The sequence below is a fragment of the Lissotriton helveticus genome, chromosome 3_1 (assembly GCF_964261635.1).
Source record: "Lissotriton helveticus chromosome 3_1, aLisHel1.1, whole genome shotgun sequence".
Classification (NCBI taxonomy): domain Eukaryota; kingdom Metazoa; phylum Chordata; class Amphibia; order Caudata; family Salamandridae; genus Lissotriton; species Lissotriton helveticus.
This window is the reverse complement of record NC_136061.1, coordinates 1,407,382,665-1,407,399,567: the sequence shown is the minus strand read 5'-3', so window position 1 is coordinate 1,407,399,567 and position 16,903 is coordinate 1,407,382,665. Positions and strand designations below refer to the sequence as shown.

General features: G+C 42.6%; 1 protein-coding gene across 5 annotated transcripts in view; it reads right to left on the bottom strand.

Annotated features, from left to right (window-relative positions):
* CLASP1 (cytoplasmic linker associated protein 1) overlaps positions 1 to 16,903 on the bottom strand; it is a 1,618,163-nt gene that overhangs the window by 814,419 nt on the left and 786,841 nt on the right. For all 5 annotated transcript variants that reach the window (XM_078682066.1, XM_078682063.1, XM_078682065.1 and 2 more), the window contains one exon: positions 13,673 to 13,828. In XM_078682066.1, coding sequence (XP_078538192.1) covers positions 13,673 to 13,828 — 156 coding nt within the window. The remainder of the gene's footprint in view (positions 1 to 13,672; positions 13,829 to 16,903) is intronic.

Sequence of the window (16,903 nt, the reverse complement as noted above, 5' to 3'; positions counted from 1 at the left end):
GGCCCTGCGCCTAAGACTATGAGGACCACAGTTCTGTAGTGTGTAGTAATATGTTTTGAAATGTATTAAAGTACTTTGTTGTCTAAAGATAGGCAACAGTTTGAACAACGGAGTTATTACACTTTGGGTGTTTATCGAGTGCTGAGCTAGTTGCAGCCATATAATAACCTCCCTGAGAAGCCAGTGACATCTTGGCGTTGCTACCACTGAGTCAAGTGCTGAAGGGATTATATTTGGACCAGTTTGCAGAGCCATGGCAGAATGGACCGTGGGACATTAGAGAAAAACAACCCCAGCCACCACCGCTAACTTCCAGTAGCCGCTGCTTGCCCAGTGAACTTAGTCTGATAAGATCACTTGTAAACAAGACCATGAGAAACGGACACATATGTGTTCCTGAAAATGTTTGCAGTCCTCCATTCAAAACTGGAGGCGCTTATTTCCAAATTCCTTTTGTTTCAACAACAGTACAGTTGATCTCTTACATAGCTTGAAGAGGGCCATGGTTATGAGATGCCTGGTCTATTCAAAATTGGACTCCTCAATTTCCCTACACCTAAGCCCTAAAAAACTGATCATGGTAATCATCCTACTTGCCAGGAAAAATAAATCACTGCTGTGCTCTTCATTGATCCCAATGCAGAATTTAGAATTGTGCACTATGCTACACTGCTAATCTGCCTTCAACCTATGCTCATTACTTTCAAATAGAAATCAGTTCATTCCACTAAGGCAATGCAAATCAAAAAAGTCTCAAATAATCTGACATCTCCTGTAAAGCTTCAATTTATAATTCATCCTTCCGCACCTTTCACATTTACTTTTACTACCAATGGAAATCACAATTAATGTAATTTTCTATTAAATTTAAATAGCTAGGGCGGAATTTAGGAAAGTTGCAGGAAATGGAAGAAGCTGCAGAATCATTCATGGCTAACATTACTGATATGCAGGTCTGCTTAACTAAATCACAAGAATCCACAGGAATTCTCAAATCAAAGTTAAAAGATGCAAAAGGCAAATCATGTCGCACCCACCTACACTTTCTGGGATTACCTGAGTATGCAGAGGAACAACCAAGTAAACCTAATCTTAGAAAAGTGTCTCCTCGAGTCCATAAAGCCAAAGGGCTTCTCTAAATTCTTTGAGATATAGAGGGCTTGTGGATTACCATCACCCCACCACATACCATCAAAGTGAGTTAGTTAAACCTCTGTGACAGACACCATTCTGCAAAGGGCATGGACAAGCACTATGCCAGAGTTTGAGGGGCTAATCAATAGAAACCTTCCCCAATTAAACACAACAAGCAAAATACAATAAATCATTTAATTCAGTGATACACAAAGTCTGAGATACATAGTTGAAATACATGCTACTGTGCCATCCTAAGCTAAATGTAATAAATGTTGCAGGTCTCACTTTCAAAACTGGAGGCGCTTATTTCCAAATTCCTTTTGTTCCAACAACAGTACAGTTGATCTCTTACATAGCTTGAAGAGGGCCATGGTTATGAGATGCCTGGTCTATTCAAAATTGGACTCCTCAATTTCCCTACACCTAAGCCCTAAAAAACTGATCATGGTAATCATCCTACTTGCCAGGAAAAATAAATCACTGCTGTGCTCTTCATTGATCCCAATGCAGAATTTAGAATTGTGCACTATGCTACACTGCTAATCTGCCTTCAACCTATGCTCATTACTTTCAAATAGAAATCAGTTCATTCCACTAAGGCAATGCAAATCAGAAAAGTCTCAAATAATCTGACATCTCCTGTAAAGCTTCAATTTATAATTCATCCTTCCGCACCTTTCACATTTACTTTTACTACCAATGGAAATCACAATTAATGTAATTTTCTATTAAATTTAAATAGCTAGGGCGGAATTTAGGAAAGTTGCAGGAAATGGAAGAAGCTGCAGAATCATTCATGGCTAACATTACTGATATGCAGGTCTGCTTAACTAAATCACAAGAATCCACAGGAATTCTCAAATCAAAGTTAAAAGATGCAAAAGGCAAATCATGTCGCACCCACCTACACTTTCTGGGATTACCTGAGTATGCAGAGGAACAACCAAGTAAACCTAATCTTAGAAAAGTGTCTCCTCGAGTCCATAAAGCCAAAGGGCTTCTCTAAATTCTTTGAGATATAGAGGGCTTGTGGATTACCATCACCCCACCACATACCATCAAAGTGAGTTAGTTAAACCTATGTGACAGACACCATTCTGCAAAGGGCATGGACAAGCACTATGCCAGAGTTTGATTGAGGGGCTAATCAATAGAAACCTTCCCCAATTAAACACAACAAGCAAAATACAATAAATCATTTAATTCAGTGATACACAAAGTCTGAGATACATAGTTGAAATACATGCTACTGTGCCATCCTAAGCTAAATGTAATAAATGTTGCAGGTCTCACTTTTTTTAATTCTTCAGAAACAGCATGAAAATGGGGAAATAAATGGAAGTTACACAGACCCCATCGAGAAAGGAGGCTGCTGTAATGATCAAATCAACACTCCACAGTGCGGCAGGAGCAAGACTCTCAGGAGCTAGATGATATCTGCTCTACCCACGGTGACACAGCAAGCCCACAACATGATAGACTTCTAATAAATCATGCAGACGCTGATTATTTTCCAGAATGCTGAAACGTGTAGCACAATGGCTAGGTCACCGATAATTTAGCCTCAAAGAAGGCACCAACACTATAGACATACACACACACAGAGTCTTCTTGCTGTGCTGGACTCTGGACCAGTTTCATAGGTGCCCTCTTTGACAGTGCAATGGATTGCGTAGGCTCCGGTGCTTCTTTGGTGTTAAACTATTAGGACTTCAACAAGGTAAGTGAAAGGGGGCGACACAGAGAGACGCGTGACGGATGCAGGTCATTGGAAATTACTGATTGTCATTGTTGATGATGGTTATGGAGAAGGTTATGTTAGTTTGGGGAAATGTTTTTTTTCCTCAACAGAATAACCTAGTCTCACAAGCAGCACCACCAGTGGATTTATGCCATTTACACATTCTAAAATACATCTGTGTGCAGTGACATGCCGTTGTGGAAACTGACATTAGATTTGACGTGATAAGTAAATGTGTTCCACCTAACTCTCCTATTCAACTGTAGACAATGTTACATGCTAATGGGGGTCTATTTGCCCCTTTAATAAATTAAAACCCCTGCGATGTTTGTCTTCCCCATATGCAGCCAATCACTCACTATTCTTGACTGTGATTTATGAAACGTCTTATGGTATTACCTAAACAGATTGAAAACATAATTGTATATAAACTAAATAAACAAGGGCTCACAGGCACACAGCCTGAACCCTAACTAAGCCCTAAACTGTAGACAAGGACCAACATAGGTCCAAGAAGGCAGATTCCATGTCATATTTCAGGCTAACCACATACTTTGATAAAGTGAACCTAAATAGAACCCATTTACATAGTAAGTGGTTATTACAGACTCGGGTTACCTTGGAAATCTGACAGAGGACACGCCTAAATCGTAGGTGGCATTTTGGCTGTTTGCTCTGGTTTTTCAGCTGCAAACTCTGGCGGGAGCTTAAGCCCCGAGCCATCGCCACTGCCAAACGCTTCACAGAGACGCCTTTTGGACTGACATTCACCCTGGTGGGACTACGAGTCCCAGGGTGCACCAAGGGCCACAGCACTCCCACTTCCGCAGGTGAGGGGGAGGCGCTCCCATCGCGCTACAAAGCGCGATGGCCGGGCACGTCCTTGCCCGTTATTGTCTGTAGGAGGCTGGGCTGGGCCAACCCCCTGTTATCGTAACCCTGGAGCTGTCGAGTGTGTACCCTAATGCAATCCACAGAAGGTACTCCTTACATCAACATCATTGGCACTATCTAATAGTACAATTTTCGGTAAAAACGAAAAGAGGAACCCTGACAACGTATAGTTACACTGCCATTGACATTTTGTTGTGGACCTTGTGCCTATAGTCTCTGACGTTACTATAAAGTGCTGTGTTACATTGCAGACTTAGTCGCCTTGTAGGTAATATATACAACTGATTATTAGTTGCAGTAATGGGGAAGAGGAAAGAGATTGAAGCTGGGCAGGGAGGTGCTAGGAAAAAGCGATTAAAAAAACGGCCTTTGGCAACTGCAAAAGGTGATGAGAGTGAAGGGGGGGAATCGGCGAGGAAATTCTAGAACGTATAGAGAATATTGTTAAAGATTGTGGGGTATTGCTGTCATCACCCGCTCCAGCCCCTGTCCCCCGCCAGCTGGAACTCCTGTCATTAAATCCCTTCCTGCCACTGCTGGATATGGAAACATCCCAAATCTATTCAAACTTGCTTTTATGAAAACTAAATCGCCTGCAGTTGTAGCTGAGCATAACCTAGTTCCATCTAGTGCGCTGGATATGGATGGTCAGCCCTGCCCAACAGAAAATAGCGGATTGGAAGAGTTCACACTACACAATCGCTTCGCTGCCCTTGCCGAGGATCCACACATAGATACACGTTGTGTCATCCCCACACACGCACATATATCGTTCATTACTCCAAGCTCAGATATTGTGCAGGAAGTAGAAGATAATAGTAGTGGTAGTACACCTTTGATTCCTGACCTCCTGACTGAAATAGCATCACTAAAACACAGCATAGAGGCCTTAACCTCACTAGTCCTCAAACTTTATCAAAGAATAGACGGCACCAATGAACTATATCCAATGCCAGCAGTTCTATCAAATGCTCTTTCCTCCCAGGTTGGTCCTGCTGATCTTTTGATGCGCAAGGCAAGGGAAATGTGGTTGCAACACGGGACACTGTTGTATCTAGCACACCACCAAGACTAGCTTCCTAGGCCCCCAGTAGGACACATGCATACTATAAGGTCCCTGAGGCATCACAGGCAACTCAGGTATTCAACCTCAAGCAAGTTATTCCCCCTTCAATCCCAATTTTTCGGACTAATGTTCCTAAAGTCGACTCCAACTGCCTTAGATATGAGAGTGGGGACGTCTTAAAAACGAAGCCATACATTGGCTAAGACACGCCCTGGTGTGCTGATCCATAAGAAGGGAGGAAATCATCCTCGCCAAGAGGTGCATCGTGGCCCATAGCCCAGTGGATGCAATTAAACTAACATTAACCTCAAACCAACTAGTGCACGATCTGATTACCTTGGAAGCAAGATCTAATTCCAACGCATCAACAAAGATTAGGCTGAGATTGACTGACCCCCCTGTTCAAAAGCAAGCACGAGTAAAGCACCCCTGGCTTTCCCGACTTCAACACTCTCACAGATTGATTGACTCATTCCCTCGCCTCCCGTCCAGCAATGAATAACCATAGTATGGTCCAGACGATCCCTATAGCCACTTTCCATCAACACTCTGAGGGTTGTCCGGCTGAACAAGAGCGGAGGAGTTGTTCCCCACTAGAGCCTGACTAATCCCACTCACCATTGGCAGCGATTACTCGCCCTCAGGCTAGCGATTCAGCTAGAAGGACTGACAGCCGAGTTGGGCCCATATTGCAAGTGTTGCCCTCCCCCCATGTTCGGGTGGAACTAGTTAATGGGGATATGATGAACATCCTCTCATGGAACCTGGCAGGTATTAGTCGAAAGTGTAACTGCCTCTATTGGTTGGACCTGATTTCCAGCCAGGAAATATGTTTATTTCAGGAAACCTGGTCCCAGAATCCTATACATATTCCTAGGTTTAAGTCCTTATTTAAACCAGCAGTATCTACCAAAGCGGGGTGGGCGACAGGTGGGCTACTCATCCTGGTAAATCTTACTGTGAAACAAAAGAGATGGTTACTAATAATCCGGAAATTTTGAGGACTAGGTTAGCAAACGGGAATGGGCAAACGGATGACCTATTGGGGGACAGGAAAGTCAGCTATCCGCTGATAATCTGATAATCGGTGGCAATTTTAATGTTACATTAGAACCCCTTGACTGGGTAGAGTCCTTTGACGTGTCCGAAGAGGACAAAGTTTGGAGGGTACCCTAGCTGGAATTGCCTCCAATCAAAAAATGGTCACACACTGCCCTCCAACTGAATGCAATTTCTCTAGAATACAGGCTAAGGGTCACTAATGGTGGAACCAACTCCGACAAAAGTGGTGGAATGACCTTCATAGGAACAAATGGGTCAGGTCAGATTGACTTTATATTAGTGGATCTGACCTTGTGGCCCCAAGTTCAGGACATGTTCATAAACCAGGCCAGTGATAGTGATCATAACTCCCTACACCTATCCATTAGTCATCTATGGGGGAGTATTCGGCAGGATATCACTGCCCCACAATGCACAAGGGAGTTGAGTGCTACAAATGATAAGCGTCGGCTTAAATGGCCCAAGGTCTTGACAGACGAATTTAAAATGAAAAAGATTAGTGAAGTTCTAGCTGAGCATTTAGTGACATTAGAATCAGCAAGTAGCGATCCACTCTCTATGAATAGCTGTAGTGTCCTCTATGGAGCTTTTTTTGAGCAATTGGCTACCTTTTTTTTACATCCCCCTTACAAAGATTAGATTCTTGCGGGGTAGTCGCCATGGAGTAAATCCTTGGTACAACAAAAACTGCAGGCTAGCGAGAGTGAGATTGACCACAGCTATTAAAAACAGGGACCAAGCAAGCATCTGTGACTGCAGAAGGGCATACAAACAGGTACAGGGTAAAGCCAAAAAACAATGGAATGAAGGGAGATGGGAAGAGCTAGAGGAGGCTATTGGTCATCCTGACCCTCGACAATTTTGGTTGCTAGTGGCAAAAACAAACTTCGACGGCTCCCCTCCACTGGCCAACAACATTACACTATTAGAATGGTACAATCATTTCAATTAGCTTTATTCTATAGGTAACACTACCGATAGCTTTCGGATGCCCCCGAGCTTGGCTGCCCAACAAGGCACAATCAAAATTTACTAGGAAAGAGATCATGAGTTCCTTAGATGTCATTATAACAGCCAAAGCCTCAGGCCCAGATGGCATCCCAGGTGATCTCTTTCGTGCTGATAGGGCGAACTGGGCGACATATTTTATGAACTTGGCCAATTATATTGTCGGAGTAGGAAGGATTCCGGATTCGTGGAAGGGGGCTGAAGTGATCCCAATTCTCAAAAAAGGGGACAGGTCTAACCCTCCAACTGCCGTCCAATTAGCTTGATAGATTGTGCCCAAAAGGTTTTCTGTCACTCGCTCTTAACCAAACTCCAAACCTGGATGGATGAGAAGAACATCCTCTCTCCATTACAGGCAGGATTTCGACGGAAGACCAGTACTATTGACCAGGCTTTTTGCTTTCTCTTGCCATATTGGAAGGTGGTTGTGTTGGACAAAGGCAGCCTATCTCTTGCCTTCATAGATCTTAAAACTGCCTTCGACCTTGTCCCCAGAGATCTACTTTGGCAAACCCTCATGAATATGGGAATGCCCCTTGAAATCTTAGAACCTTTGGTCAGGCTGCATGATGACAATTTTGCACATGTGTGGTGGGGCAACCAGGGGCAACTTACCAACCCAATTAAGATCTGGCGTGGATGGCAAGGTTGCGTTTTAGCCCCTACTCTTTTTTCCCTTTATGTCAACCGGATTGTCGACCTTCTATGTTCAATCCGGCTGATGCTCCCTCTTTGGCGAACCAGAAAATAGCTACTTTACTGTTCGCCGATGATACCCTTTTGGTACCAAAACTCCCATGGGTCTCCAGAAGCTCTGGACCAATTTAAGGACTTCTGTGGTGAGAGGGGCTTGGTTATTAACACTACCAAAACCCAGTTGATAACGAACCCTCGTAAAACTTTTAAACTGAACTTGGTCTTAGATAATGTCCTATTGGAGAGTGTTAGCTGCTTTGAGTACCTTGTGATAGTGTTATCTGATAGCATGACTTGGAATAATCATCTGAATAAGGCGTCCCTAAAATTCTCTCATCTATCAGGGTTCTTGCGGCGTGAGATTTGTTTATCATATACCAAGGCCGTAGCCCCAGAACTTAAACTATATAGCTCAAAGGTTGTGAGTACTGTGCTCTATGGGGCTGAACTGTGGGGTTCAGTGGATGCGAGGAAATTAACAACAATCGAAAACAAGTTTCTAAGGAGTCTTGTAGCTCTTCCTCAAAGCACCCCACTCCTTCCATTGAAACTGAACCTGGGAGTTAGGTCTATACGTGACCAAGCGAGTCTGCATCCTTTGCTTTTATGGTATAGGTTGGTCACCACTCCCAACCTGGACCCTTATGTTGGTGCTTTTAATGAAGTGTCTGCCCTTTACAGGAACAAAAAGTTGGGTGCATAAAATATTTCAACACTGTTCGGGCAGCAATTGGCCTCCCAAATGAGCCTGTTAACTCCCCACCACTGTATCCAAAGTACCTCATAAAGCAGCAATATTGGTTATGGGTAGAGCAGACCACCTACTCGAGGATTCGTCATGGTTGTTTAACTGATGTCTTTTTAAACATAAATTCCTCTAAACACCTTGAGAAATATTTTGATATCATCAAAGTGCCTGGGGACAGGAAATTGTTTACACAGTTTAGGTTTGATTGTTTACATATCAATGCTTTTATCAATCTTTAGCTAAGCAAAACCAGCCAGCCTACGGGATGCCGTTCCTGCCAGACCCAAATGAAACTGTGGGCCATGTTTTCTTTCCATGTCGAACTTATGACAGACCAAGAAGGAATTGGTTGGTTCCATTATGTAGACAGTTTGGGACTCATAGCCACCTTGACGCCTTACGAATTTTAAGATCAGATACAAGACCATCTTTTGTATGTGCTGCTGCAAAATTTCTTGGTCAGTTTTGGGCCATTAGGCGAAGGCTTCGGTCTACTCTCCCGTGTGCTAGGGACTAGCTGCAGCAGAGACTCTCTGATTTGAGGGTGCCCTAATTTCCAGGAACCTGTTTTTAACTCCCTTTTTAAAAGTTCTCATCAACACATTTTATATAATTTTTACTTAAATTTACAAAGGCAATAAGGTCTTTATCGAAAGCTTCAGAGAGAAAACTGTGGAGATCGTTAGACATTAATGCACTTGCACTTTATTCTTGTTTTATCTTGAATTTGGCTCGAATTGAGCATACACATAGCTAAACGATGTATCTTAGTGATCTCTTTTGTGTACACAAACTACATTATGAGATATTTGACTATTAGAACCTGGTGTACTAAATACTTTTTACTGTGACAACTGTATTGTGAGTTCCACTGTCAAGGAAGAATATGTGTGTATCTTTTATGGTTTTAGAACCGAAATAAATATTTTTAAATTTGAGATCTTGGCCTCTTGAGACTTCATTCACTATTGTATGGTCCCTCTACTAGATCTAATCATCAGATTTTTCCAATACACTGCTTTAAACTTGACAACCAATTTTCTCACAGCTTTCTCAATATTGTAGATATAGATATATATATATATATATATATATATATATATATATATATATATATATATATATGCCACACACTCCTGGTACAGCAAGTACGTATTTACCAAAAAAGACCAGAACCAGGGCCCAAATATTGTTCAAAGTGCTGTATTTATTGGCACACGGAGTAACAAACCCTACGCGTTTCGAAGCCTTAAGCTTCTTGCTCACGGGTACATTCGTTAAAGCGGCCATTCTATTTAAAGTGATAGACTTCATAACATTTCGTGCACGTGATTACACTGACATAGAAAAGTTACTATCTTGCAACAGTAATCCACACTTTTAAGCAATGTTGCTGCAGGAGAACAAAATGAATATTCAGTTACCGCTATAAGAAAATAAAGCTTACAGCATTCGTTTTGCATAATGATTACAGAAGTTACTGCACAAACTGTGATATATCGCTCAAGTGGGCTAATTGACAATTCTCTTATCGATAACATAAATTATCAGTTTACACAGTTTGTACGGTAAATACGTACTTGCTGTACCAGGAGTGTGTGGCATTTGAGGGGGCGGCGACCCCGCCGGGAGCCCGCTGTCGAAGCGGCTTGAGCACGCCAAAAATCGTGTGATATATATATATATATATATATATATATATATATATATATATATGCACATATATATATATATAATGGATTGACAGGCGATGCATTGGCCCATTCAGGGCGTGATTTTATGATTTGCATTTTCGCATTGTGTACTTTCTCCAATTTTAAACACACTGAGGTATTGTTTACACATTGCGATAAATATCATTCCAAGATGGCGACCGCCACTTTTTTGATTTTGATTGCTATGACAGTCCTATCTTTGTGTTGACTACCCGAGCAACGCGGGTGTTTAAATACATGTTGATTTAGATGGTCTGCGTCTCATCACTGACGAAGGCCGAGTGCCGAAAGCGCTTTGTGAGAGAATAAACTTATTTTGTGTAACCTGCCTTTGGAGTGCTGCCTCCTGGTTCCCGTGGATTGCGGGGAGGGATTGTTGGAGCAGATATATAAATATATATATATATATATATCAAGCCCAGTGAGGTGGACGAAACGTGTCATCCTGTCATGAGAAGTCAATAAAAAGACATTTTAGAACGAAATTGGTGTCCGTGTCCCGTTATCAGCTGGCAAGCGTTGTGGGAACTGTTGTTTGGAGATATATATATAACTAGGAGTAGCACTGCAGGACAGGCGTGACTAAAGTAAAAGATCTTCGTAGGCAATCTGCCATTTATATGGCCTTTCCACCTGCCTCGTTATACTAATTGAAAAATGTGAGCTTATTAAACAACATAATTTAATGGTTTATCAAATCAAACATATCAGAGTAACATGTTCTGGTCCCCATTGACTCAAGTGAAAAATGATGTTGCATTAAAAAGTAAACCCAAGCTCTCAAACTGTTACCCTTTGTCCACCGTGTCCGTTTTTGCAAAGCCAGAAACAGAGGGAATTAAAATTTTGAGTGACAGAAGTCATCTTTGGGAGGCCCCTCTGATCATCATTTTCTTATAAGAGGACCTCTGGTCATGATTATTGTGTTACACTTGTAACACTAGCAATCTCTAAACCATTGAACTACCCAAAAATAAAGCTGAGCTTTTTATCCGGCGGAGCCCTTACTCCTGCTCAGACTATTTATATCACAGGACAGCGCAGAATTGAAAAGTCGAAATGCAGCTCTCTTATTCAAAATCACCCTAACCTACAGCGACTGTTTGAATTAAGAATTAGAACGAGCTTCTGCATTACTTTAGCAACAACATCCAGACATCATCATGCAGTTTAACACACCACGTTGTTTTGGCATCCGGAGCAAAAAGCCACCAGGTCCACTTTATTTGCCAGGCAAGATTAAAGTTCTTTCGGATATAAGCTACTGATACCTTGTCAATAATCACATAGGAAACTTAGATCTTGATGTAACGTAATCATCACATCTTAGAAATTGACATTTATACGCATATGGGGATGCTGTGCAGGCTACGCACTAGAATATACAGCTACAGGCGCAGAAGGAGAGACTATAGGGGGCTGGTGATGTTAGACATCTGGTGCCCGTGTAATGATGGGCTGAGAAGTACAAATGGCTTCAATGGTCAGGAGTCTGGAGAAATGGGGAAAAAAGCTTCCTGAGAAAGATTCATGGCAGACACTATATGAATGTAGAGTTAATTTTCAGAAACACTTGGTACAGTTTGGTGATTACGGTCCGAGAGTAAAAATGGAATACAGAATCATAAACAAATCCAGCCCGAAAGAGACAGTGTCTCACCATAATGGGTGAATGACGGCATGAGAATCTCGGTCTCATGATGGAATTTGAACCAAAAGTGATGTAAGAAAATGCCACAGGATTCTTTAGTAATGTCCCAGTAATATGAATCAATGCTGGATCCTCCATTCCTAGTGAATATGTACTTTATGGAAAGCGCCAGGGGTCTAGAGACCATCTTTTCTGCGATCTGTTTGACCCAGATGAGGGAGGAAAGCAGTTTGCAAGAGCGTATTCCCCTGCAGAACTATTGAAAATAGTGTTATCCCACAGAGGTAAGAGAGGCATGGCCAACACTGCAAGATATCAGCCCCCTGTGGCTTTGAGTAGCAGCCAGTATCGATTACCCTGAAGCGAAGATTACTGAGTCTCTTTGATGGTTTAAAGAGGCATGTATGTGCCCCTGAACACTGCATACATGCTCATTCTCCTTTTTGTGGAGAAAAGGTGATGAACAAAAAAGGATAGAAAATTTGCAGTATACACTCTGCTCTGTAGAGTAGGGTCAAGGTGGCAACACATTTCTGTATAAACTTGGGCTATAACTGGCAATCGCTCGTGGTCGCATTCCAACCTAGCATTTTTTGCTCACCATGCCACCTCAGTTTGGACCCAGCCATATGCAAATCAGTCTTGACACGGCTCTTCATGGGAACAGTCCAGCCCGAACTGCCAGGCCCAGTCCTCCCTACACCAAACACAGGCAACCCGGGTCAGTTTCACCAATTTATGGTATTATCAGCCAGGTACAGCTTGGTTCCAGTGACACAGTGAACATGGGACCCACACCTGGGCCTACCCATGCCATGCCACTTAGTTTGTGTTCAGGTAGGACCTGGCCTGGCAGTTCAGGCTGGACTGTTCCAATGATGAGCAGGGTCAAGACTTAATTGCATATGGCTGGGTCCAAACTGAGATGGCATAGTGAGCAAAAGAACAATGGGTTGTAGTGCTACCCGAGTGATTGCCAGTGGTAAGACGTAATCCAAGCAGCCTTCCATCACCTTTTGTGTGTCTCATGTACCCCAAGTGGCCTGGGTATGCCTAGAAGTGGGTCCTATGCACTCTGTCACTCGAACAAAGATTTACCAGTCTGATGAGCCCAACCTGTTTGTGTTCAGGTTCAGGGAGGACCTGGCTTGGCAGTTCGGCGTGGACTGTCCCCATGAGGAGCAGGGCCAAAAACTGATTTGCATATAGATGGGTCCAAACTGACGTGGCATGGTGAGCAAAAAAACGATAGGTTGGAGTGCTACTCGGAGCGATTGCCAGTGGTTAGACTTATTGCAAGCAGTCTCCCATCAGCTTTTGTGTGTTTAAAGGAAATTAACTTCATTCCATCTGGGAATCCAATTTGCAGGAGCTGAAAACAATCTAACATCGAGGTAATCATAATGCAAGACCCGATTATTAGTGGCTAGGAATTAAGTATTTGTATCTTGCTTGCATTTATAGTCAATTTTTCGTCTTCCATTAAACTTACAACACATTAAGAAATATTAAGACCTTTGTAGTCGCCATTCTTCAAGAAGGAAAGCAGTGCCAAAAAAAGCATGAAGGTATTAAGATGGCTGAATAAGGAAACAGCGCTTCTGTCATTTAATGAGAATTTTTTTGCTCACAGCCTATAAAAATCCCAGAATACTTTGCAGGAACTAACTTTTTAATTACAGAACATATGTGTCCTTAAGCAGCAAAAATCTCTCACAACTATATTCAATAAATGAAAATATTTAATAATTGTGTTGTACATTTTAATGTATACTAAAGCCTCAGTGACAAAAGCATCACCTTTTGTAAATGTGATGAACTCAACTGAGGTCTTGTTCTACATACAAAGTTCATATCTTTGTTGCAAAACATATCTCAATGGATATAATAGTAGAGAAAGCATGCAACGCCATGCCATGGTCCCCTCTACCATTAACGTGCAAAACATTCTTACCCAATGATGACCTGTTAGGACTCGTCTCTCGACTGCAACCCTGGCTTCGTGGGATTTTGCTACGCTTCTCTGCAGAAGACGGTATTGCTTGGACTCTCTGTGCTCCCCCGTAGGTGCTTCCTAGAAGTTTACCTGGGGAATTGGAACGGCTGCCAGCTGCAAATACGAGTTTGGAGAAAGTTACCACATGAAACATGTTTATATTAGTACACATTTCATACATACACCAACGGGAAATCTTGTAAACACTTTGATGTCCGAAATGGATTTAGGCTTTAGTAATTAATTGTGTGCGCCACAGGTTAATCTTAAACCCACATACAATGGAAGGGGCTGCAATTCACTAATTGATTTCGTCATTGTTTCAAGCAGTATTTCACATAATTTGATTTTAATACAGGCGAAATCGCAATTAGTGACCATTATCCTAATAGCTTTTCCTTAAAACCCATGAAGCATAATAAAGATCGTCTGGGAGTGGTAAACAATCTTTACCTTCATAAGTTAAACCTAGCGAAAAGAAATGGCTCCGCCCTTAAATGGGACAAAATTAAGCCTGCCCCTTTCCTCCAAAAATTAATAACAAATAGAGTGGATGACTATGATTTGTCTCACGGAAACAAGTAACCCGGAAGCCGTGAGGTCGGCCTTCACAAACATCTCCGTGGAGATCAATCGCTCCCTGGAGAGGCCAGAAAGGAAGAGACAAAAAGACAAAATTGAGGGGTGGTTCAACTCCGAATGTAGCAAAGCTCATGCAGTCTTAAAAATAGCGCTAAGAAGAGTACCGAAAAATACTGCAGAGATAAAAATCGCTAGAAGTGTATATTATGCAGCGGTAAAGAAAAGAAACAAGCATTGGAAATGCAATAGGTCTCGCATTAGAAAAGTTGTAGCTATTGGTCTTGTAAATGAAAAATTTTATTTATGTGTTGGTTTTTAAAATAGCTAAATTGATAGCTTTGTCATTTACAATGCCAATAGTTATAACTTTCGCGAATGTGACACCTATAGCATTTGTAATGCAACATGTTTTGTATTTACGTGACTTAGATGGCAGCTCTGGTCGTTAGGCCACATCTGCGGTTTACCTGCAGCACAGAGTACTACTACATTAAGTGGTGTGACAAGCAGAAGTAAAATAACTCCAGTTTCTCTTGAAACAGAAGCACGCTAAAGGGGGAAACAGTAGTGAAAGGACACGTGCTCGGTGTGTAAAATGTATTTAGGACTCGATGTGTATATATTTACAAAAAAAAAATCACAACATCTGTGCTTAATTCTCAGTTGTTTACATACAAAAAAGGAGCAAAACTGAGTGAAGTTGGGCTTCAATACTACACATTTTCCGTTACTTGGAAATTTTAGAATATGTAAAAATATAAGCCAGCTTGCCATTCCCTCTTCCCCGCCACCACGTATGTTATGAAAACTGAGACTGGTATAAAAAAATCGGAGCATTCAGTGGAGGCTGGTAGGGGACAGGGGGGTGGGGGGTGGGAGGGTGCTAGGAAAACAAGACGGAGGGAAGGAAGAGAAGGGGAGGGGGAGGAGAAAAGCGACACGGCGGGCAGGGGAGGGGGCGGAGCGGGGAGAGCCAAAATTACAGAAATGCAGCTTTCCAAAAGCAATAGACGAAGTGCTGCAGAACTGGAAGCTGCCGGAGCCGCACTCAATGCACATTAGGACTGGAGGGAGAAAAGCGTAACTTCTCACGAGCCCAGTTACTTTCACAGAAAAATCGGAACATTCAGTGGAGGCTGGTAGGGGACAGGGGGGTGGGGGTGGGGGGTGTTAGGGTGCTAGGAAAACAAGACGGAGGGAAGGCAGAGTAGGGGAGGAGAAATGCGACACGGCGGACAGGGGAGGGGGCGGAGCGGGGAGAGCGGCGATGAGGGTGTGAAGCAGCAGGGGCCTTTGAAGTGAAGCTAAGCTTCACTTCAAAGGTGTGGGAGGAGTGCTGCTGGGGAACAGATGGCGATTTGATGATGTGCACGCGCATTTTAGGTCAATGCGCTTGCGCACTGACCTAAAAGCGCACGGGCACAGCATCAAATCGCCAGTCAATCGCCAGTCTAGGTAAAGCCTATTTAAGCCCCTATAGTCTCGCTCTGCTCAATGCGCATGCGCATTGAGAGGCGAGACCTAAAAAGGACATAAGCAGGATGCCTGGGACGCTTTACATGAAGCCAGCTTCCAGAAAGATAATACTAGTTTCTGGAAGGCAGTAAATGCCCCTTTCTTTGAGGAGAGGAAAGTCGATTGTATTGATGTAGTAATAGAGGAAGCAACCTGGATAAATCATTTCACTGGTTTATATGAGAAGGGCGTCCTACTGGGGGGGCTTAGTTCCTGAGTTGTTGGGAGAGGTAGAAAATAGTTCACCGGGTTTATTTCCCCTGAACATTAACTTTGAACTATCTGAGATCGAAGTAGCAATAGCAGAGAGCTCTGGGGGTAAAGCCCCGGGGCCGGACGGGGTACCTGTGGACATTTATAAATCAAACGACAAATTATGGGCCCTTCTTTTAACTAATGTTTTAAACTGCTCCAATAAAATAGGGCTTTTAACAACTTGACAGGAAGCAATAGTGATCCCCATTTTTAAAAAGGGAGATCGCCATGACCCAAAATGTTACAGGCCCATATCACTACTAGATTCCCTAATGAAAGTGGCCGGTAGGGTCATCTTAAATAGACTACAGGCGTGGGCAGTGGATACGGGAGTGCTCTCCAATTACCAATATGGCTTTAAAGAAGTCTTAGGCACAGTAGAGCAAGGGTTAAATTTAGCTGTTCTCATTGGTAAATATGTGGTCGCAAAAGGAGATAAGTTATTCCTGACTTTTGTCGGCCTAAGCTCTGCCTTCGATTGCGTTAGTCATGAAATTTTATGGGAAACACTTACTAGCTTAGAAATTGATCCCAGTATTATACATTTTATTAAGGAATTGTACCGGGGGGCCGGCGCAAAGGTTCGTTTTGGTATCAAGGGAGAGTGTACCTCAAGATTTCTAATTGAAAAGGGAGTCCGACAGGGATGCATACTGGCACCGTTTTTATTTAACTTATATATTAACAGTGTAGCATCCCATTTGATAGCTAACAGGCAGGATTATCCACAAATAACAGGCAGGTCAGCTCCAATCCTGTTATATGCGGACGACGCCGTTATTATGGCGCGTACACAAGTGGGACTCCAGAGATCACTTAATTCCTTTTCGGAATTTA